Source organism: Bos grunniens, chromosome 12, assembly GCF_055505025.1.
Source record: "Bos grunniens cultivar Pamir isolate PY7600 chromosome 12, Bosgru_T2T1.0, whole genome shotgun sequence".
In the NCBI taxonomy this organism is placed as follows: Eukaryota; Metazoa; Chordata; class Mammalia; order Artiodactyla; family Bovidae; genus Bos; species Bos grunniens.
In genome coordinates this window covers 77126201-77151478 of record NC_141176.1, presented here as the reverse complement: position 1 = coordinate 77151478, position 25278 = coordinate 77126201, and the positions used below count along the sequence as shown (strand labels likewise).

The 25278-nt window shown below is 39.4% G+C and overlaps 1 protein-coding gene across 1 annotated transcript in view; it reads left to right on the top strand.

Moving 5' to 3' along the window:
• The window catches only part of LOC147361937 (ATP-binding cassette sub-family C member 4-like), a 165705-nt gene that overhangs the window by 78052 nt on the left and 62375 nt on the right, over nucleotides 1-25278 (top strand). The window contains 4 exon segments of the mRNA XM_086330255.1: nucleotides 911-990; nucleotides 19780-19930; nucleotides 21666-21785; nucleotides 22941-23051. Coding sequence (XP_086186381.1) covers nucleotides 911-990; nucleotides 19780-19930; nucleotides 21666-21785; nucleotides 22941-23051 — 462 coding nt within the window.

Below are 25278 nucleotides of genomic sequence, written 5' to 3'. Positions count from 1 at the left end.
AAAATCAGGGCTCAATTTCAATTCCCCACCCACTGCCATTTGGTGGTATTTTTGTTTCTCTTTAGGTATCATCCTATTTTGTCTTTCTTTTTACCACTGACATTGGCTTATTTCATATGAATTTGTAATATATTAAATTTATTCTTGTTTTACCGCTAGTCATGTCTGACTCTTTTGTAGTCCTATGAACTGTAGCCTGCCAGGCTACTCTGTCCATGGGATTTCCCAGGAAAGAATACTGGAGTGAGTTGACATTTCTTCCTCCAGGGGATCTACCTGACCTTGGGATTGAACCCCTGTCTCTTATGTCTCCTGCATTGGCAGGCAGATTCTTTAGCACTGAGCCCCTAGGGAAGCCCAATACATTAAATATTTAATGGTTCTTAGTCACTCAGTTGTATCCAACTCTTCATGACCCCATGGACTGGCCTGCCAGCTCTGCTGTCCATGGGAATTCTCCAGGCAAGAAAAATGGAGTGGGTTTCCATTTCCTTCTCCAGAAAGTACTTAATACATGTACTTTATTTTTTTTTTTAAGATTTATTGATTTATTTTTAGTTGCATTGGGTCTTTGTTGCTGCATGTGGGCTTTCTCTAGTTACAGCGAGCAAGGGTTACTCCTTATTGCAGTGCCTGGGCTTCACACTATGGTCATTTTTTATGTTGCAGAGCTCGGGCTCTAGGCACATAGGCTTCAGTAGTTGTGGTGCACAGGCTTAATTGTTCTGCGGCATGTGGAATCTTCCTGGACCAGGGATTGAACACATGTCCCCTGCACTGGAGACACTGTACCACCAAGGAATTCCCTAAATATATATTCTTCAAAATTATTGTTTTGATTTGTTCATGAATTGTTTCTCTTAAAGCTTCTATCTGAGGAAATGATATTTTTCATATCCTGTTCTTTCAGGAAGAATTTTAAATTGTTTCTCCAAAGACATTGGGCATATGGATGACTTGCTGCCTCTGATATTTCAAGATTTCATCCAGGTAACGTAATAGTCCTGTCAGAGTTTTCACAGGGAATAGCAGAGTGCCTGTTTCTCAAGGCCTTCTCACAGGGGCTAAGGATGGTCTTTCAGCCTGGCAATGCATCCTGCTTTCTTCAGTAAAGGTCATGTTTGTGAGAGAAAGGTGCAGGTGTGATTGAGAGGCTGAGTTAACAGGAGAGACACCTGGGGCAGGAGTGGCTACACAGTCATGTCAAGGTTGGTCTGAACAGCAGCATGCTGGTTAAGTGGTTCTCCTCTGCCTTCCAGGTGTCTGGCGTGGATTCCCTTTACTGTGAGCACATTTCATAATATAGAAATAATCACCTCTCATGGAAAGATAGCCTAGATTAACTAAATTATGCTTTGTATTGGGCTTCCCAGCTGGCTTAGTGGTAAAGAATTCACCTGCCAATGCAGGAGATGCAAGAGATATGGATTTGATCCCTGAGTTAGAAGATGTCCTAGAGAAGGGAATGGTGATCCACTTCAGTATTCTTGCCTAGAAAATTCCACAGATAGAGGAGCCTGGCAGACTATAGTCCAGGGGGCTGCAAGAGTCATACACAACTGAGCACAAGCACTATGCTTTGTATTACCACAGAGGACAAATATTTAGTGCAGCATTTAATTTGGATAAAGCCATGTGTGGTTATTACAAAGCAAAGATTGGGTAAAAATAAGGTGAGAATAATACTTTAACAAGGACAATGTTGTTGTTTAGTCACTAAGTTGTGTACAGCTCTTTTGTGACCGCATAGACTGCAGCTTACCAGGTTCCTCCATCAGTGGGATTTCTCAGGCAAGAATACTAGAGTGGGTTGCCATTTCCTTGTCCAGGGGATATTCCTGACCCAGAGATCAAGCTTGTGTCTCTGGCGTCTCCTTCATTGCAGGTAGATTCTTACCACTGAGCCACATGGGAAGTCCAAAAAGGACAATAGAGAGTGCTTATTGAAGATACAAAGCCTTTAAACCAGTAGTTTGATTACGGGACCAAAGTCATCTCACAAAATGTTTTTTGGTTTTGTAGGCAGTTTTGCTTTTCATAAACTGATTACTCTGTCTTGCTAAGCTGCTGCTAAGTTGCTTCAGTTGTGTCCGACTCTGTGCGACCCCATACGGAGCCCACCAGGCTCTCCCATACCTGGGATTCTCCAGGCAAGAATACTGGAGTGGGTTGCCATTTCCTTCTAAGGTGTCTTAAAAAAGAAAAGAGAGAAAGACTTACAGAAATACCTTCTACCCAGCCTGTTTGTCTGTGAACTTGAGAGTCTAAGGAATGATGTTAGGTCATCTCAGCTCTCATTGTCACATTCAGTATTGTTGCTTTTATGGAGTGTTTTTTTCTTTTTTTTCTGTTATTCCGTCTACTTATCAGTGATTAAGCCTGTGGGGAATTTACTTTTTCTTTCCAGGTGTTAATTTTGGAAATGAAATACATGTGTCCAAAGCTGCACACAGAAATGCAGCAATGAACAGTGCAACATGGTCCTACAGACAGCACAGCCAGTGGGCAAGACTTCCACTGTTACCAGTGAGAACTAAGCTGAGACTCGGAGGCAGAGGGCTTTTCCTGCGAAGATGTCTGATTGTTTTCTTTTCTTCTGCAAACTTATTTTATAAATGTGCCCTTCTGGGTTTAGCTACATAATTTATCCCTGGAAACAATTTTTCCCTGAAAATAGTGTCATGTTTTGACAGTGATTGTGAATTCCTTTGAAAGGATTTTGTGAAAGGTTCTGTTTCTTTGCTACAGTAAGCTAGGCCAAGGTTGGGTTTCTACTGTGTGCTTAGCATATGGTTTGTTAGTCCTCATAATCAAAATTTGTCACATATTTTTGCATGGCATATAGAGGGACAGGGATAGATGCTACCTGATTTCAGTAGGAAATATTCTCATTAAAGAGGAAAGAAAATTCTAGTCCAGCTGATTTCCATTCCCTCCTCTACCACTTGTAGTTCAATTATCTTGAAGTTTGGTGGAGGCATCCTGTAGTTCATTAGAAGTAAGAGTCTGCTCTTTGATAGAGAGGCCTGGGATGAGCATGGAGCTTATGTATTCTTCACTGAGCAAGTAGTTAAATCTCTGAAGATGGATAATATTGCCAAGAGAGAGGGAAGCATTTTAGGAGCCAAAATCAGAAGCTTAGGGAAGGCTTGATATTCAAAGAGAAGCAGAGAGAGCAGGGAAGTACAGAAGACACATAATGAACAGCAAGGATGAGAGGAGGAGATACAGTGGAGACCCAAGGAAGACAGGTCTGTTTAGTGCAAACGAGAAGGTGAGTCCACGGAAACTTGTTGATTGATTTGGAATCAGGAGGTGTCTGGTGTCCTGCGGAGCAGGTTTCAGATGGGAAGAGTTAGAGAGCAAAGGGCTGCAAATCCAGGAGGTGTGGAGGGAGTTGAGGTGAAGACAGGCTACTCCTGGAAGGAGTTTGAATTAATCAGAAGAGAGGCCCATCTGGATGTAGGGTCTGAGGAGATGTTGCTGGTTGTTTGAGATTTTAGTTTCTGGGAGGGGAGTATGAGCAATGGTGGGTGGTTTTTTCCCTCTCTTCCCTCTTTCCTTAAACAAACAGGGATTAGAGTTGAGGCCATGAGGTACAGGGGTGAGTCAGGCACGAAGCCCTGTCCTATGGGCCAGACATTGTCCTTCCAGTCCCCCAGGGAAGGAGGACGTTCAGAGACTCACCCCTTGATGACTTTGGAATCCTAATTGTGGGAGCTCTGTGGAGGAAGTCTTGGAAGGAAAACTAAATGTGGGGGCTGGAGGCAGTTAGGGAACCTAGTCCAGGGGCAGCCAGAGCTTCTAGGAGGTGACCTTTGATCCCAAATGAGAGGAAAAGGCTGCTGTGGATGGTGGGGCATGAGGTGCTGGTAGCAGCAGAGTTCCTGTGTGGAACCCAGTCTTTCTGTCTGTCACCAGCTGAGAGGGGGGAAGGGAAAGGCTTGCAATGGTGTTGTTCACTTTTGTTTAGAGCCAACTGTGTTCAAACTCATTTTTGATGGTTCTGATCATCCTTGGTGTATTTGCTAAACCTTGGAAAATTCTTGATCATTTTTATTTTTATTACTTCAAGTATATATTTACTTCTAAAGTATGTATTACTTCTTTTCCTCATCTAATTCCTTCTAATTTCATAAATGGAATCTCAGATAATTTATTTAATATTTTGTAATAGTGATACCAAATGTGGCTAATGAAAAGCCTGAATTCTGTGTAGTGGTCCCACCCTGCAGGACAATCCATCCACTAAGACGATGTAACTCAGAGACCGCCTCCCAACAGGGGGCGATCATGAGTTTGTGCACCATCCTGTACACTGACAGCTACCAGATAGGTTTCCCGTTCAGTCACGTTAGAGTTGTTGGGAAAATTGGAGCTGCTCACTATTTCAAAGGATGAAGTAAAGCAGCATAAAAAATCAACTTATGTGGTGTGATTGCACCTGATAATCATTCATGATGTCAACAGCTTTAAATTGTGGTAGTGCAGAGCCCTGCAGTCTCCCTTTCCAAGCCCCCGTCCCAGCTCTCCCTCTTACCACCTCTGCCCCACAAAGCCACACTCTCCTTTCTGTAAAATGGAGAAAATAATACCTGCTTCCTAAGGTTTGTTGGGCAGATAAAAATGAAGACATTTTAATATTATTTTTCGCATAACATCTAAATGCATGTTGAACACTAAGTAATGGATACCTAATTTTAAAAATGCCACGTGTGTTTTAGGTAAGAGAAATAGTCTGATGACAGTGGCATTTGTTGTTGTTCAGTCGCTAAGTCATGTCTGACCCTTTGCCACCCCATAGACTGCAGCACACCAGACCTTCCTGTCCATCACTATCTCCAGGAGTTTGACCAAATTCAAGTCCATTGAATAGGTGATGCCATCAGCCATCTCATTCTCTGCTGCCCTCGTCTCCTTTTGCCTTTGGCAAAATGGCATTATGCTGCATTAAAGTTATTTTCAGAGACAGTTTCCAGGCCCATAAATATCATCTCATGAGTTTGTATCACACAGATTCTAGGTTTGTAATCCTTAAAGAGTTTAGTGGATGCTTTCTTCAGTAGACTCACAGAATAAAAATCAGTTGTTTTCAAGACAGACCACTGAGCATTAATTATTTCAGAGCAATGTAATTTTCATACAATTTGCCAAAGTCCCAAATAGCACTGAATAAGGATCTCAATTATCTACAATTCTTGTCATTGAAATCATCGTCTCCAAGGAGTCTTCCTATTGCTAAACAAGTGAAATTGAAGGTGAGATGTGGAAGTTAAAATGCCTAAACCTAGGCATTTTAAGTCTAGGCATTTTAGTTTTCAAAAAAATGTTTGGGACTGTTCTGAGTGTGTGAACCTGCACACAGCTGCTCTCAGCAAAATACTGTAATTTATTGAGGAAAACTAAGTTGTAAAATGCTTATTTCCCACACACCCCTCATTCAGGAAAAAAAAAAAATCAGCAGCTTGGCAGAGCTCAACTGACTCTTCACATCCTTCCGTGGACACAAAGGGCTTATTCTGAGGCCTCTTGAGCAACCAGTGGTGAGACCACGAGGGTCTGTGTCATTACCTCCTCAGCACACATAGAACACTGACTGCAGTTTTATGAAGTGAAAATGCCCAAGAAAAAGAAGATGTGAAGGAGGTGTCCTCAGTCATTTCTTTCCAGAGAGGGGAACGCAGAAGAACAGGCCAGTGCATCTGGGTATTGAGAACGAAGCCTGAGACTCAGTGTAATAGGTGATTATGGGTCACTCGCTTTTGCAGCCTTTACTTGTCTCAGCACCACTGACACTTACATTTCATTGTGTGGAGATGTCAGGGAAAGTGTGTAGCAAGTATTCCAGCCTCTCCCACTGAACAATGACTTTGTCATTTTGAGATCTCTGTGGGTGTTGATCCCTTCCCCAACCGCTTCCTCAAATCACCCTTAGGGATGTTTATTTTTAATATATATGTAATACTAGTGCTTTGTGGATATTTTCTTCCAGTCAGTGGCTTGCCATTTATATCCTTAGTAGAGATCAGGGTTTAATTTTGATGAAGTCTAATGTTTACCATTTTTTTCTTTTCTTTTGTAGTTGATGTTTTTGTATCCTAAGAAACCTTTGCACATCCTTAGGAGTGTGAAGATACTTTTCTATGTTCTGCCTTTTTAGATATTGATGCATCTTGCACTATTTTTTGAATGTGAAAGAGTAATTAGTGGTTGAAGTTTATTTTTTCCAATTATTCTTCACACATTTGTTAAAGACTTTTATGCATTGAATTAAGGAAATCGGCATCTGTATAATTTATTTTGTTCCTCAAAAGTTGCAGTTTATACCAATATTTAGATCCTTATGCCAATACTGCATTCTTAATTACTGTACATTTTAATAAGAGATGAAACCCATAGTTTAAATTGTCTAACTTTGTACTTCTTCATCAAGGTTAATTTGGTCATTCTGGATCCTTTACTGTTATGTATAAATTTTAGAAGCCTTCCAATTTGCTTTTAAATAAAAGCCTGCTGAAAATTTTATCAATATTTCCTTTTAGCTATAGGTTATTTGAGAAGTCTGAGTTTTAACAATATTGGATCTGCAATTATGAATATGTATCTTTCTCTGCTTATTTAGGTCTTTTTTAATTTTAGAAATATGTTGTAATTTTTAGTATAGACATCTTACACTTCTCTGGTTAAATTTATTCATGGTATTATCAGATTGTTTTTAAAATTACTTATTTATTTTTGGATGCACTATGCCTTCTTTGCTACTCATGGGCTTTCCTTAGTTGCAGGGAGAGTGGGTGACTAGTTGCTATGGGTGGGCTTCTCATTCTGGTGGCTTTTCCTGTTAAAAAACATGGGCTGGAGGTTGGAGGGGGGTTCAGGATGGGGAACATGTGTACACCTGTGGTGGATGCATGTTGATGTATGGCAAAACCAATACAATATTGTAAAGTAAAATAATAATAATAATAATAAAAACATTTAAAAGAATGTAAGGTTAAAAAAGAAAAAAGAAAAACACGGGCTTCAGTAGTTGTGGCACATGGACTTAGCTGCTCTGGGCATGTGGATTCTTCCTAGGGATCGAACTGTGTTTCCTGCATTGGCAGATGGATTCTTAACTACTTGGACCACTAGAGAAGGCTTTTTTTCTGATACCATTATAAACTTGCTGGTTGTTAGTCTATAGAAATATAGTTGATTTATATGTGAATCAACTTTGTATTGCCTGGAGTTGATGGCAGTAGTTTGTTTGTTTTTCTTTTTTAGTTCTGTAGGATTTTGTCCATATACGGTCACGTCAGCTTTAATAATGACAGTTTTGTATGTTCATTTCCAATATTTATGACTTTTATTTCCTTTTCTTGACTTGTTGTGGCTGGAGTTTCCAGTTAGTGTTGAAGAGAATTGGTAAGATCAGTTAATCTTGTACTCTTAGGGCAAAATCTTTCAATATATTTTTTCATTAAGAATAATACTAATTCCAATTTTGTAGGTAGGCATCTGTTGTCAGATTGAAAAAGTTAAACTTAACATTCCTGGAATAGAGTTTACTTGGTTGTAATGTAGCCTTGCTTTTATGTATTGCTATATGTAGTTTGTCAAGAATTTTTGTATCTGTTGTTCATGAAGGATATTGGTCTATAATTAGCTTTTTAAAATATTTTGTCAGGTTTTTGTATCAGAATTATGTAGCCTCAAGAAAATACATGGGAAATATTTCCATTTTTAATGGCCACTTTAAAGTGTCAGCTTGACCAGACTACATTCCTCAGTTATTCAATCAAAAAGTGACCTGTGTGTTGCTCTGTAGGTATTTTGTAGATGTGATTGAAGTTCATTATCAGTTGATTTTAAGTAGGGACAATTATCCTACATAGTCCAGTGGGCACAGTTCAGTCAGTTGTAGGGCTTTAAGAACTAAGCCTTCCCTGAAGTAAAAAGAAATTCTGCTTGCGAAGAACAGCATCAGCTCCTACCCAAGGGTTCCAGTCTGTCCTTTGTAACAGACACCCCTGAGCATTTTGGACTTGCCCAGTCAAGTTAGATTGTGGAGTACTATCTTTTTTATATTGCTAGATTCAGTTCATTGGTATGTTGTTTAATATCCCAAGACAGTTATGTTTGTAATTTTTCCTTCTTTTAATGTCTTTATCTGGTTTTTATATCGTGATAATGCTGGACTCATGTAGCCTGGAAAAGTTTGGTAAAACTTTTCTGCAAAATATTTTTGTGAAGCCCTCCAGACTTAAAGTATTTTCTGTGGAAAATTAAAAAATTATGTATTCAGGAAATTCTCTGGTGGTCCAGTGGTCAGGACTTGGTGCTTTCACTGTTGTGTGCCTGGGTTCAATTGCTGGTAGGAAAACTAAGATCCCACAAGCTGCATGGCATGGCCAAAACAATAAAATAAAGTAAAATAAAACAACACAACAACACAAGAGAAGATTGTATACATGGACATCACCAGATGGTCAATACTGAAATCAGATTGATTATTTGCTTTGCAGCCAAAGATGGAAAAGTTCTATACAATCAGCAAAACCAAGATGGGGAGCTGACTGTGGCTCAGATCATGAATTCCTTATTGCCAAATTCAGACTGAAATTGAAGAAAGTAGGGAAAACCCCTAGACCATTCAGCTATGACCTAAATCAAATCCTTTATGATTATACAGTGAAAGTGACAAATAGATTCAAAAGATTAGATCTGATAGAGTACCTGAAGAACTAAGGACAGAAGTTCATGACATTGTACAGGAGGCATTGATCAAGAACATCCCCAAGAAAAAGAAATGCAAAAAGGCAAAATGGTTGTCTGAGGAGGTCTTACAAATAGCTGAGAAAAGAAGAGAAGCTAAAGGCAAAGGAGAAAAGGAAATATAATATCCATTTGAATGCAGAGTTCCAAAGGAAAGCAAGGAGAGATAAGAAAGCCTTGCTCAGTGATCAATGCAAAGAAATAGAGGAAAGCGATAGAATGGTAAAGACCTCTTCAAGAGATCTCTTGAAGAAAATTAGTGATACCAAGGGAACATTTCATGCAAAGATGGGCACAATAAAGGACACATTTGGTATGGACCTAACAGAAGCAGAAGATATTAAAAAGAAGTGGAAGCATACATAGACAAACTATACAAAAAAGATTTTCATGATCCAGATAAAAACAATGGTGTGATCACTCACTTAAAGCCAGACATCCTGGAATGTGAAATCAAGTGGTCCTTAGGAAGCATCACTACAAACAAAGCTAGTGGAGGTGATAGAATTCCAGTTGAGCTATTTCAAATGCTAGAAGATGATGCTATGAAAGTGCTGCATTCAATATGCCAGCAGATTTAGAAAATGCAGCAGTGGCCATAGGAAAAGGTCAGTTTTCATTCCAATCCCAAAGAAAGGCAATGTTAAGGAATGTTCAAACTACCGCACAATTGCAGTCTTCTCACATGCTACCAAAGTAATGCTCAAAATTCTCCAAGCCAGGCTTCAATAGTATGTGAACTGTGAACTTCCAGATATTCAAGCTGGTTTTCGAAAAGGCAGAGGAACTAGAGATCAAATTGCCAACATCTGTTGGATCGCAGAAAAAGCAAGAGAGTTCCAGAAAAGCATCTGCTTTACTGACAACACCAAAGCCTTTTACTGTGTGGATCATGATAAACTGTGGAAAATTCTGAAAGAGATGGGAATACCAGACCACCTTACCTGCCTCCTAAGAAATCTGTATGCTGCTCAAGAAGCAACAGTTAGAACTGGACATGAAACAGCAGACTGGTTTCAAATAGGGAAAGGAGTACATCAAGGTTTTATATTGTCATGCTGCTTATTTAACTTATATGATGAGTATAACATGTGAAATGCTGGACTGGATGAAGCACAAGCTGGAATCATGATTGCCAGGAGAAATATCAATAACCTCAGATACGGAGATGGCACAACCCTTATGGCAGAAAGTGAAGAAGAACTAAAGATCCTCTTGATGAAAGTGAAAGAGGAGAGTAGAAACATTGGCTTAAAACTCAACATTGAGAAAACTAAGATCATGGCATCTGGTCCCATCACCCCATGGCAAATAGATGGGGAAACAATGCAAACAGTGGCAGATTTTATTTTTTGGGGCTCCAAAATCACTGAAGATGGTGACTGAAGCCATGAAATTAAAAGACACTTGCTCCTTGGAGGAAAAGCTATGACCAACCTAAACAGCATATTAAAAAGCAGAGCCATCACTTTGCAACAAAGGTCCTTCTAGTCAAGGCTATGGTTTTTCCAGTAGTCATGTATGGATGTGAGAGTTGGACTAAAAAGAAAGCTGAGTGCCGAAGAATTGATGCTTTTGAACTGTGGTGTTGGAGAAGACTCTTGAGAGTCCCTTGGACTGCAAGGAGATCCAACCAGTCCATCCTAAAGGAGATCAGTCCTGGGTGTTCATTGGAAGGATTGATGCTGAAGCTGAAACTCCAATACTTTGGCCACCTGATGTGAAGAACTGACTCATTGGAAAAGACCTTGATGCTGGGAAAGATTGAAGGTGGGAGAAAAAGGAGACGACAAAGGATAAGATGATTGGATGGCATTATTGACTCAATAGACATGAGTTTGAGTAAGCTCCGGGAGTTGGTGATGGACAGGGAAGTCTGTCGTGCTGCAGTCCATGGGGTTGCAAAGAGTTGGATATGATTGAGTAATGGAACAGAACTGAGAAAATAAAATAAAGGATTCAAATTCTTAAATATATATGCAATTATTCAGATTTTCTATGTCGTTATGTTAGTTTTTTATGTCATTTTAAAGACATTCACCCTGTGTGTTGATTTTATATCCTGCAACTTTACTATAATCATTGATTAGTTCTAGTAATTTTCTGGTGGAGTCTTTAGGGTTTTCTATGTAGAGGATCATGTCATCTGCAAATAGTGAGAGTTTTACTTCTTCTTTTCCAATTTGGATTCCTTTTATTTCTTTTTCTGCTCTGATTGCTGTAGCCAAAACTTCCAAAACTATGTTGAATAGTAATGGTGAAAGTGGGCACCCTTGTCTTGTTCCTGACTTTAGAGGAAATGCTTTCAATTTTTCACCATTGAGGATAATGTTTGCTGTGGGTTTGTCATATATAGCTTTTATTATGTTGAGGTATGTTCCTTCTATTCCTGCTTTCTGGAGAGTTTTTATCATAAATGGGTGTTGAATTTTGTCAAAGGCTTTCTCTGCATCTATTGAGATAATCATATGGTTTTTGTTTTTCAATTTGTTAATGTGGTGTATTACATTGATTGATTTGCGGATATTGAAGAATCCTTGCATCCCTGGGATAAAGCCCACTTGGTCATGGTGTATGATCTTTTTAATGTGTTGTTGGATTCTGATTGCTAGAATTTTGTTTAGGATTTTTGCATCTATGTTCATCAGTGATATTGGCCTATAGTTTTCTTTTTTTGTGGCATCTTTGTCAGGTTTTGGTATTAGGGTGATGGTGGCCTCATAGAATGAGTTTGGAAGTTTACCTTCCTCTGCAATTTTCTGGAAGAGTTTGAGCAGGATAGGTGTTAGCTCTTCTCTAAATTTTTGGTAGAATTCAGCTGTGAAGCCGTCTGGACCTGGGCTTTTGTTTGCTGGAAGATTTTTGATTACAGTTTCAATTTCCATGCTTGTGATGGGTCTGTTAAGGTTTTCTATTTCTTCCTGGTCGAGTTTTGGAAAGTTGTACTTTTCTAAGAATTTGTCCATTTCTTCCTCGTTGTCCATTTTATTGGCATATAATTGTTGATAATAGTCTCTTATGATCCTTTGTATTTCTATATTGTCTGTTGTGATCTCTCCACTGTCATTTCTAATTTTATTGATTTGATTTTTCTCCCTTTGTTTCTTGATGAGTCTGGCTAATGGTTTGTCAATTTTATTTATCCTTTCAAAGAACCAGCTTTTGGCTTTGTTGATTTTTGCTATGGTCTCTTTTGTTTCTTTTGCATTTATTTCTGCTCTAATTTTTAAGATTTCTTTCCTTCTACTAACCCTGGGGTTCTTCATTTCTTCCTTTTCTAGTTGTTTGAGGTGTAGAGTTAGGTTATTTATTTGACTTTTTTCTTGTTTCTTGAGGTGTGCCTGTATTGCTATGAACTTTCCCCTTAGGACTGCTTTTACTGTGTCCCACAGGTTTTGGGTTGTTGTGTTTTCATTTTCATTCGTTTCTATGCAAATTTTGATTTCTTTTTTGATTTCTTCTGTGATTTGTTGGTTATTCAGCAGCGTGTTGTTCAGCCTCCATATGTTGGAATTTTTAATAGTTTTTCTCCTGTAAGTGAGATCTAATCTTACTGCATTGTGGTCAGAAAAGATGCTTGGAATGATTTCTATTTTTTTGAATTTACCAAGGCTAGCTTTATGGCCCAGGATGTGATCTATCCTGGAGAAGGTTCCATGTGCGCTTGAGAAAAAGGTGAAATTCATTGTTTTGGGATGAAATGTCCTATAGATATCAATTAGGTCTAACTGGTCTATTGTATCGTTTAAAGTTTGTGTTTCCTTATTAATTTTCTGTTTAGTTGATCTATCCATAGGTGTGAGTGGGGTATTAAAGTCTCCCACTATTATTGTGTTATTGTTAATTTCTCCTTTCATACTTGTTAGCACACACAGAAATCCCTTGCATTCCTATACACTAATAATGAGAAAACAGAAAGAGAAATTAAGGAAACAATTCCATTCACCATTGCAACGAAGAGAATAAAATACTTAGGAATATATCTACCTAAAGAAACTAAAGACCTATATATAGAAAACTATAAAACACTGGTGAAAGAAATCAAAGAGGACACTAATAGATGGAGAAATATACCATGTTCATGGATTGGAAGAATCAATATAGTGAAAATGAGTATACTACCCAAAGCAATTTATAGATTCAATGCAATCCCTATCAAGCTACCAACAGTATTCTTCACAGAGCTAGAACAAATAATTTCACAATTTGTATGGAAATACAAAAAACCTCGAATAGCCAAAGCGATCTTGAGAAAGAAAAATGGAACTGGAGGAATCAACCTACCTGACTTCAGGCTCTACTACAAAGCCACAGTTATCAAGACAGTATGGTACTGGCACAAAGACAGAAATATAGATCAATGGAACAAAATAGAAAGCCCAGAGATAAATCCACGCACATATGGACACCTTATCTTTGACAAAGGAGGCAAGAATATACAGTGGATTAAAGACAATCTCTTTAACAAGTGGTGCTGGGAAATCTGGTCAACCACTTGTAAAAGAATGAAACTAGAACACTTTCTAACACCATATACAAAAATAAACTCAAAATGGATTAAAGATCTCAACATAAGACCAGAAACTATAAAACTCCTAGAGGAGAACATAGGCAAAACACTCTCTGACATACATCACAGCAGGATCCTCTATGACCCACCTCCCAGAATATTGGAAATAAAAGCAAAAATAAACAAATGGGACCTAATTAAACTTAAAAGCTTCTGCACATCAAAGGAAACTATTAGCAAGGTGAAAAGACAGCCTTCAGAATGGGAGAAAATAATAGCAAATGAAGCAACCGACAAACAACTAATCTCAAAAATATACAAGCAACTCCTACAGCTCAACTCCAGAAAAATAAATGACCCAATCAAAAAATGGGCCAAAGATCTAAATAGACATTTCTCCAAAGAAGACATACAGATGGCTAACAAACACTTGAAAAGATGTTCAACATCACTCTTTATCAGAGAAATGCAAATCAAAACCACTATGAGGTACCATTTCACACCAGTCAGAATGGCTGCGATCCAAAAGTCTACAAATAATAAATGCTGGAGAGGGTGTGGAGAAAAGGGAACCCTCTTACACTGTTGGTGGGAATGCAAATTAGTACAGCCACTATGGAGAACAGTGTGGAGATTCCTTAAAAAACTGGAAATAAAACTGCCTTATGATCCAGCAATCCCACTGCTGGGCATACACACTGAGGAAACCAGAAGGGAAAGAGACACGTGTACCCCAGTGTTCATCGCAGCACTGTTTATAATAGCCAGGACATGGAAGCAACCTAGATGTCCATCAGCAGATGAATGGATAAGAAAGCTGTGGTACATATACACAATGGAGTATTACTCAGCCATTAAAAAGAATACATTTGAATCAGTTCTAATGAGGTGGATGAAACTGGAGACTATTATACAGAGTGAAGTAAGCCAGAAGGAAAAACATAAATACAGTATACTAACGCATGTATATGGAATTTAGAAAGATGGTAACGATAACCCTGTGTACGAGACAGCAAAAGAGACACTGATGTATAGAACAGTCTTATGGACTCTGTGGGAGAGGGTGGGAAGATTTGGGAGAATGTCATTGAAACATGTGAAATGTCATGTATGAAACGAGATGCCAGTCCAGGTTCAGTGCACGATGCTGGATGCTTGGGGCTGGTGTGCTGGGAAGGCCCAGGGGGATGGTATGGGGAGGTTGGGAGGGAGGAGGGTTCAGGATGGGGAGCATGTGATTTTTTTTTAAATATTTAATAAAAAAAGAAAAAAAAAATAAAGACATTCACCCTTTACATTAAAATTTAAAAGTTTATCTGCACAATGTTTATTATATTCTCTTTGTAATGGTCATGGTATCTTTTGTATTTAAATGAAAGCTATAGTGTTAGTTGCTCAGTCATGTCCAACTCTTTCCAACCCCCTGGACTGTAGCCTGTCAGGCTCCTCTGTCCATGGGATTCTCCAGGCAAGAATACTGGAGTAGGTTGGTTGCCATTTCCTTTTCCAGGGGATCTTCTGAACCCAGGCATCAAACCTGGGTCTCCCATGTTACAAGCAGATTCTTTACCGTCTGAGTCACAGGAAAGCCCAATGTCTTGTATTATCCTCTTTTAATTCATATTAATAGCAATCCCCCCCCCCCCTTTCATTTCTTTTGCATTTTGTGGTGATTTCAAAGAACCAACTTTGAGTTTGTTGATTTTCCTGCTTAGAAGTTAGTTTTCTTTTCATTTGGGTCTTTTGTCATTTAGTTGCTCAATTGTGTCTGACTTTTTGTGACCTCATGGACTACAGCATGCCAGTTTTGCCTGTCCTTCACTATCTCCCAGAGTTTGCTCAAACTCACGTCCATTCAGTTGATGATGCTGTCGAACCATCTCATCCTCAGTCGCTCCCTTCTCCTCCTGCCATCAATCTTTCCCAGCATCAGGCTCTTTTCCAATGAATCAGTTCTTCACATCAAGTGGCCAAGGTATTGGAGCTTGAGCTTCAGCATCCAGTCTTTCCAATGAATAATCAGTGTTGATTTCCTTTGGGATTGACTGGTTTGCACTACTTGCTGCCTCAGGGACTCTCAAGAGTCTATTTTTTCTTATTTTCATTCTTCTACATACTTTAATATGCTGTTTTTTTATTTATAAGATAGAGCTCAAAAGCCTTGACTTTTAGCTTTTTTAAGACTTTTTTCTTTAATTTAAAAAAATTTTTTTGGAATATAGTTGATTTATAATACTTTAATTTATAATAATTTAAAATAAATTTATAATGTGTTTATTTCAGATGTACAGCAAAGTGGTTCAGTTATACATATACATATATTCATTCTTTTTTAGAGTCTTTTCTCATATAGGTTACCATGGGATGTTGAGTAAATTTCCCAGTGATATACTTTTATAGTGCTCTTCTTTTTAAGGTGTACCTTGTTAAATTAGCAAATAAGTGGACTCCAGACAAACTTGAACCCTGACAAAAGTAAAAAGGAAGCTATTGCTCAATGAGATACACTAAACATGAAAGAAGGAATACACCATGTTTCCCTAAAACTTCCTGTTGTGCTGGTTAACAAACTGAACCAAACCCCACCATTCACTCTTCAGTGGAGTTAGCCATGACTCAGTTGGGAGTGAATTGAAGGATACCCAGGTCCTAGAGCTTACATGGTTGTGAAAAGATCCAAGGAAGCCAAATGAGGGATGAAGAATGTGATTAATGTATCCCAAGCAAAGGGCAGGTTTAGAAAAGCTTAGTCTTAGTGTTTGTACGTGTGTGTGTGTGTGTGTGTGTGCATGTTAGTTGCTCAGTTGTGTCCGAATCTTGTGGACTGTGGACTGCCAGCCTCCTCTGTGCATGGAATTCTCCAGGCAAGAATAATGGAGTGGGGTGCCATTCTCTTTTCCAGGGGATCTTCCCAACCGAGGGATCAAACCCTGGTCTTCCTGCATTGCAGGCAGATCCTTCACCATCTGAGTCAATAGGGAAGTCCAGGGTTTGTATAGATCTCACCATATAGCTAAGACTCACTGATGTTTTATAATGTCCTAATTTAACAGAACTATGAGTTGGATTATGTCAAAGGAGACAGAGGTGATGAAGGAGGGATTTGAGAATCAGAGCTGATCTCTAAACTTCCTGAGATGTGCAAGCTACTGTATGTGCTTACATGAAGACTTAGCACTGACCCTCAGTTAGTGTTAAGCTTGTGTACATAGTCGCTCAGCCGTGTCTGACTCTTTACAACCTCATGGACTGTAGCTCTCCAGGTTCCTCTGTCCATGGGGATTCTGCAGGCAAGAATACTGGAGAGGGTTGCCATGCCCTCCTCCAGGGGATCTTTCCAAACCAGGGATTAAAACCAGGTCTTCTACATTGTAGGCCTATCTCAGCACAATATTGGGCTAATGGAATTTCTCCTCCAGGTATAGACTGTCATTCTCTGCAAACTGAAGAATTTTTCTGAATTGTGAAAAATCACCATTTTCTCTCAAGTGGAAGATCTCATCTAAGAATTTGTTTTTTATTTGTCCATGTGGATTCATAGACTTTGGATAGAATTTCCCAAATGGTGTGCTCCAAATGGGAAATATATAAAAATACATAAAAGTAACGATCCTCCTTGTTTGGGCAGTATCAGGACTTGGGTCAATATGCTTCTTTCTATATATCCATCCTAGTCTCTGTGCCATACTGTGACAGAGGTGCAGAAGCACTGGCCATGGTGATGTGGTCCATCAGATGGGCCTGGAATCCAACCAGAGGAGGGGAATTGTGTGTAGCTTGAATTGGGCTTTTAGGAATTCCTGGGAATGTAGAAGAAAGAAATGAGGTCAGCTTCAAGAAAGGGATTTATTGTGTTTGTTGTACATTAGGAACTTTTGTTTCCTTCTTCAGATGTTGACTTTTTAAATTTTAGATACTATTTTCATCTTCTACAAACTTCTATAAAGGGTTTGAGATGGCTGGCAATAAAAGATTCACAAATGTATACACATATAAAAGTAAAAGTGCTCAGTTGTGTCCAACTCTTTCAAATCCCATTGGACTGTAGCCTGCCAGGCTCCTCTGTCCATGGAATTCTCCAGGCAAGAATACTGGAGTGGATTGCCAGTCCCTTCTTCAAGGAATCTTCCAAACCCATGGATCAAACCTGGGTCTCCTGCATTATAGTCAGGTTCTTTACCATCTGAGCCACTAGAGAAACCAATATGCTGTGTGTGTCAGTGTGTGTGTGTGTGTGTGTGTGTGTGTATAATAAAACCTTTAGAGACATCCTTTTTGAATTGCTTTAAAATTTAGGGCCGTGAAATCTGAAAGACCAAACCTAACTCCAGAGGTTCTCAGAGCATTAGTAGTGGGTCTTCAGTGGGTACCTAATGAAAAAGCATTGGCACAGCTTCCATGGAGCCCTTCATTTTGATCTTACCTCTGCTTCCCAGGTTACCTGCCAGGCTGGGTTAGACATAAAAGGCCCTCACCTGGAATGGTTTAGTCGTTCAGTCTTGTCTGACTCTTTTTGACTCCATGGACTCTAGCCTGCCAGGTTCCTCTGTCCATAGGATGTTCCAGGCAAGAATACTGGAGTGGGTTGCCATTTCTTTCTCCAGGGGAACTTCCTGACCCAGGGATCAAACCTGGGTCTCTTGCATAGCAGTCAGATTCTTTATGACTGATCCACCAGGGAAGCCACGTGGGGAGAGCCAGATTATTGAAATGGATGAATGTTATCCATCAAATTATGCAAGTGTGCTAAAAAACAGTAATTTGGATTTTTTATAATTGACATTTTAGTAGATTTTTTTTTTTACAAACAACAATGGCAAGCCAAGTGACAAAAGGCTAGACATAGAAGGAGCTGGAAGGACCCCTCCCCATGAACATGAAGTTTGTAGCGTCGTAGGATGCAGTCAAGCCAGTGGCTGTAAGAAATTGTTTTCTGTAGGTCTAATTGGAGGGACGTCAGACAGCCCTATTTTTCTCCACTTACGATTAGAATGTATTCCTTCAGAACTCCATCCTCTTCACTCTGAGTTTTCTTCTGATACCACGGCAGAGATGGGGAGAAACAGGAAAAGCACATGGGTCTCCATCCAGATCATGCAGTTTGCTTCCCAAGGGCTCCTGGCCATAGAGTCACAGTTCTGGTTGTTTGTTCCTCCTGCCCGCAGCTGTGGCTCTGGGATTCCCTGAGCACAAACTGGTCCTCTCTTTCTCTAGGATAAGCAGTACCTTCCTGGGAAACTTTAGGGCAACCACTTACCCTCCCAACCTCATATTTCTTATCTGTAAAGAACAACCAGTATTAACTCAGACAAGCATCTCAACCTTCTCATACCAGCTCACTTTTGGTCAAAATTTCCACCAACTGTGATTACTGCCTGCAAATCATTCATGCCATTCTTTCTATGTGTTAAACAACCCTGTAAGATCAGTCATAAGTCTTAGAATTGTCTAAAAATATTCAGGTATTCTTCCCTGTGTTTCCCCAACACCCTGTGCCCTGTGCAGATCACCATGGATTTGTATCCACCTGAGATCATAAACTTCAGAGGTCTTGGCCCAGACTGGGTGAATCTGCAAGTCCCTAGCACCCCACCCCACTTTCATAGCAGGCAGACAATAAATGTTGATTGCATTCTTATCACCTGATATTGTCCACCAGTGTATCATATTTTTCCTGATAAAGATGGGTGCTTAAATCAGCACCAACCAATGATTTCGTTTTCTATTCTACTTGCTGTCTTTTTAGACCAAGATCATTTCCCAAGAGTAAATCATCTCAAGGGATAATGTGATGATTAAGAGAATGTTCATGGAACTCAGCACAGGGCCTTACATACAGTACACACGTTGTAACTGGAATCTGGTGTTGTTATAATCATTAACCTTTGGAATGGGTATTTTAAATACTTAGTGTAATGATACAAATGTGGCTGTATATTGGAAGTAAGCTTAAATATGTCATAATGGCTCATAATATGGGCTTCCCAGCTTTGTGAGAGGCTTTGCAGTCTCCATTAAGTTGCTTTACTTCTCCCTGTGCCTCACTGTCTCCATTTGTAAAATTAAATAATACTGTAACTAGATATGTTACACTGAATTTGTAATTAACCACTGCTTTATCCCTACATGTATAGCTGAGGCATCTGTATTCCTCTACTGTGATACATGCTCAGTCATCTCTCTAGTAACACCTGCTAACTTCTGATGGTTTGAGATGCAATTCCTACTCTCTGAACCTCAAATATTCTCATCTGTTAAAAATAGTAATGCCTGTCTCAAAGGGCTACTGAGTGTATCACAAGAGCTGATATTTAGAAAGTTCTTATCAGAGTGTTTGGTGCATGCAATAAACATCATGAGGACCACCTATAATTTTATTTCTTTGGAAGGGAAAGCATTCCCTGCTGTTTCAACAAGTTTTTTCAAGGAAAGTAGTTTAATCCTAACAAATCAACAAAGTTTATCTTTGAAAAGTATCCTTGACACAAAGGCCTCTATTTTCACTATTTCAGGCATTTCTACTTGTGATTGGTGTGGTGGGCATGATGGTGGCTGCAGTTCCTTGGATTGCTATACCTGTGATTCCCCTTGGCATCTTTTTGTTTTTTCTTCGGCGATATTTCTTAGAGACATCACAAGATGTGAAACGCCTGGAATGTACAAGTGAGTACCGGGGCTCTCAGGTTGGGAGGGCAGTGCAGGCTGTCTTCCATTCATACTGCAATTAACCAGACCCCTGAAATACTGCTGTTCTGTGGAATTTCTCACCATTAATATTAGGTGATTGAAAGTTATGGCCCCTGAGATTAGGTTTGGCCCTTAAGACAAATGGAGCTGGTGATGGGTCAGCTGCACTTTGCATTTTAGTCCAAGGAGGACGGATGTGAGCACCATGAAGACAGGGACCATTTTTGTCTTGTTTACGACATACTTCCTAACACAGAGTATCCACTCTATTCTATTCTTGAAAGTATTTCATCATGTTGGAACTAATGTAGAAGGAAAATAGAGAATTTTTCTTCTCCTAAAGTTATCAAAAATGATAAGGAAAAGAAAAGATTAGGAAAAGCAAAGGAGACCTCAGGAAATATATGTCAGAAATGATATATTTGAAAAATATACCTCCAGCCTCTGCAGTCATGTGACATCAGGCCCAAACCACATGAAGTCACTCAAAAGATGGACACTGAGGCCGCTGTCAGATTCTAAAAGGGTGGTGTGAGTGTCACGTGCCACAGTGCCCGCCAAACAACAGGACAGGTGTCCAGCAGGCAGATATAAAAACATCCATCAGGTCCCCGGAGCAGAAGTCAAGACTGTTCAAAGGCTCCATCTGCCAGGTCCTGAGGGCACAAGGGTGGTGCAGTACCGGGTGCCCTGTGACCCACACAGAGGCTCCTGGCACAGGTGCAGGGGGAGGCCCAGGACGGGGGAGGCGGCAGACTGTCCCCTCCCCTTACTTGTCTTACCCTGTCCTGGGTCCGGCTCTGGTCCTGGGTGAGGGATGTAGTGACTCTATCCCAGCCCCTAGGTTACTGATCTAAGGTGGAGACAAAACACTGGTAGCTCATCAAAATTCAGTGTGGTGAGGACTCTAATTAGGAAATAAATTTTAAAATGCTATTGGTTAAAAAATTAGTGAACAATAATTTCTCACCTGTGGAAAAGAATGAAATATTGCCATTTGCAGCAACATGGATGGATCTAGAGAGTATTATTCTTAGTAAAGAAAGCCAGAAAGATGCATATGATATCACTTAAACATGAAATCCAAATATAATACAAATGAATCTATACGCAAACTAGAAATAGACTCAGAGGCATGGAAAGCAAACTTGCAGTTACCAAAGGGGACTGAGAGGGAGGGAGGAACAAATTAGAAGTATGGGATTAATAGTCACACTACTATTAATATGTCAAATAGATAACAAAAAGGATTTATTGTAAAGCACAGAGAATTTTATTCAGTATCTTATAATATCCTGTAATGGAATATAATCAGAAAAAAGAACTGAATGACTATACATACCTGAAACTAGCACATTTTTGTAAATCAACTATACTTCAATATACTTTAAAAAATTGTGAGCAATTTCCACCTAGAAAGACACCAGAAGAATTTGGAGGGAGGCATGTTTGAGAAAACCTTGATGAAAGAACCAGTAAAGAATTTCTTTATCTAAATCTAGCTGGGATTTTGCATTTATCAAAGATAATTTCAAAGAGAATCTCTCATTCCCAGGTCATTAAACTGAAGCCTGGTGTGAGCAGGAGTTTGAGGGTCACATGGAGGATTCCCTTTGGCAGGACGTGTGACCACAGAGCCCAGGAGGCAGTGGTTTCCTTGCATCCAGCCTCCCTGACTTTCTCTGTCGTGTGTCTGTCTCTGCTTCCCCAGCTCGGAGCCCGGTATTTTCCCACTTAGCATCTTCTATCCGGGGACTCTGGACCATCCGGGCATACAAAGCTGAACAGAAGTTTCAGGAGCTGTTTGACGCACACCAGGATTTGCACTCAGGTCTGTACGTTTCTGGAGATGATTTCTAAGCATGGGATGTGCTGCCTTCTGAGGCCTGACCTCTGTCTAAGGTGGCCTGGCTGGCCAGCGCCTCTCTGTTTGTCAGCCCACGAACCCTCTGCAAACCTGCCTCCCCCACTCCTTCCTCTCAGCATCCCCCTGTGCTCCCCTCTTCCCCCTTCACAGCCTTGCTTCTCTCCCCTGACTGGCCTGCATTGTCCTTCCATCACTGTGCACTGTGGGCTTCTGTCTCTTTAAGGCAGGATTCAGTAAGCTTTTCTTTTTTTTCAAAGGTTCAGATAGAAAATATTGTAGGCTTTGTGTGCTGTCTATATTACAGCTACTCACCTTTGCCATTGTAACACAAAGACAGGCAAAGATCAGACATCAGCCAATGACTGTGTTCCAATAAAATTTTATTTTCAGAACCAGATGGTGTCTGTTCTTGCCTCTCAGGTGTGGTTTTCTGACTCTTTTCATGGCAGACATGGAGAGTAATAGACATATTGAGGAAAATAATTTCCTGACTTGCTACCTACTTGATTATCAGTGAAGGGTTGTTTTTTTTTTTTTTTTTCCCGCCTAGGTAGAAAATTCAGAATTTCCTCTGTCTATAAAATCCTGGCCAAACTTTCCAATCATTAATGTATTTTGAAGATAACATGGCATTTTGAAAGCCACATACAGATCCTGTTAGCTGATGGTCATGTGGACACTGGCTCCTAAGAATAACCACCTCAGGCCCTGTAGTGAGGGCAGAAGGTGCTGGAAATGGTGTGAGCTGTGCTCTCTGTTATCAGAGCTGGGAACAGTCAACCCTTTGAGAGGAGGATCTTTATGTTCAGGCCCAGCACTGCAGGAAACACACCAATGAGATGTTTTTCCATCTTCTTTCCTGTGATGGAATTTCTCTTTATAACCCAAGGGTTGAAGTTTTCAAAGCATGCTTTCTGGACTGATTCCTCTGTGTCCCATATGTTGTTTTGTGTTGAACCGAATTTTCTGGAATCTTCAGGTTCCTTTGAAGTTACAGGTGTGTAACTTTGCTGTCCTACCTTGTATAAAATCTTCTGTAGCTCAACTGAGAAAATGCTCTCCCTCATGAACATGGTTTTTCTGTTTATGTATTACACTTATTATGATTCACAAATGCAGAGGCTTGGTTCCTGCTTTTGACGACGTCCCGATGGCTCGCTGTGTATCTGGATGTCACCTGTGCCATCTTTGTCACCCTTGTCGCCTTTGGGGCCCTGATTCTGGCAGAAAGTAAGTACAGATGTGAATATTTGTGGTATGTTTACAGTTTATAGCTTTGTTTGTAGTTATTAAGCACTTGTCATCTTGTCTAATATATACTCGTTGGTTCTAATGAGTTGTATTAAAGTGTCTGCAGCATGTGACTCCACTATGTCCATGTGAAGTCATTTGTGTCTTGATGAGAACCTTTATCTTTTTTTCCATTTACTTATTTATTTACAGTAGGTCCTTGTTGAGACCATTAAAAATTTTTTTTGATTGGCGTATGGTTGATTTAGGATGTGTTAACTTCAGGTGTATAGCCAAGTGCATCTGTTATACATATATCCACTTTTTAAAAGATTCTTTTTTCATACCCCATGAGCATTGGGGTGCATGTATATATATTTTTTAGTAATTTGCATTTTGATTAATACTTCAAATGAATTGTCCTTTAGAAAAGAATTTCTGTTTTTCACTTTTGGAATCTTTAGGAGCAAAGACCAGGTATGACGTGCCTGCTCCAGCAGACCTGTGGTGCCTTGGGCCTCTGCTTTGGCTCGCTCAGGCCATTCTTTCATTTTTATGTTACATTTTATTTGGGTATAGTTCATCTACACAGTTGTCTTAGTTTCCGATGTACAGCAAAGTCAATCTGCTATACACATACATATATCCACTCTTTTTTAGATTCTTTTCCCATATCGATCGTTACAGAGTTCTCTGTACTTTACAGTAGTTTCTTATTAGTTATCTTTTTAATATTTTATATATAGTAGTATGTATGTGTCAGTCCCAGTCTTCCAATGTATCCCTCCTCTCCCTTATCCCCTGGTAACCATAAGTTTATTTTCTACATCTGTTACTCTACTTCTGTTTTGTAGATAAGTTCATTTGTTGCCTTTTGTTATATTCCATATGTAAGCAATATCATATTCTATTTTTCTCTTACTTCACTCAGTTTGAAAATCTCTAGGTCCAGCCATGTTGCTACAAATGGCATTATTTTGCCCTTTTTAATGGCTGGGTAACATTCCATTGTATGTATGGCACCACATCTTCCTTGTCCATTGCTGTGTTGACAGGCCTTTAGGTTGCTTCCATGTCCTGGCTGTTGTAAATAGTGCTGCAGTAAGTATTAGGGTGCATGTATCCTTAGGAATTATGGTATTCTCTGGATATATGCCCTGGAGTGAGATTGCTGGATCATATGGTAGCTCTATTTTTAGTTTCTAAAGGAACGTCCATATTGTTCTCCATAGTGGCTGTGCCAGTTTCCGTTCCCACCAACAGTGTAGGAGGGTTCCCTTTTCTCCACATCCTCTTCAGTACTTATTGTTTGTGGACTTTTTGATGATGGTCATTCTGACTGGTGTGAGGTGAAACCTCACTGTATTTTTTTGCTTTTTTTTTTTTGTTTCATTTTTTCCCACTGTAGTTTTGATATGCATTTCTCTAATAATTAGAGATGTTGACCATCTTTTCACATGCTTTATGGCCATCTGTATGTTTTCTTTGGAGAATGTCTGTTTTAATCTTCTGCCCATTTTTTGATTGGGTTGTTTATTTATTTTTGACATTGAACTGCATGAACTGTTTTTATATTTTGGAGAGTAATCCCTTGTCAGTCACTTCATTTGCAAATACTTCCCCCATTCTGCAGGTTGTCTTGGTATTTTTTATGTGTTTTTTTTTTTTTCCCTGTACAAAAATTTTAAGCTTAATTGGGTCCCATTTATTTGTGTTTCATTTATTTTCATTGCTCTAGGAGGTGGGTAAAAAATTTTGCTGCAATTTATGTCAGAGTTTTCCCTATGTTTTCATCTAAGAGTTTTCTAGTGTCTGGTCTTACATTTATGTCTGTAATCTATTTTGAGTTTATTTTTGTTTATGGTCTTAAGGAGTATTCTGATTTTATTCTTTTACATGTAGCTGTCCAGTTTTCCCAGCACCAATTATTAAAGAAACTGTCTTTTCTCCATTGTGTATTCTTGCTTCTTTTGTCTTAGGTGACACAGGTGCATGGATTTATTGCTGGGCTTTCTGTCCTGTTCCATTGATCTATATTTCTGGGTTTAGTGCTAGTAATCTACTGTTTCAATTACTATAGCTTTCTAGTATAGTCTGGACAGCGTGATTCCTTCTAGCTTCATTTTTTCTTTTTTTTCTCACGATTATGTTGGCTATTCATGGTATTTTGTATTTCCATACATGGTATTTCCATACAACATGGAAACTTTTTGTTCTAATTCTGTGA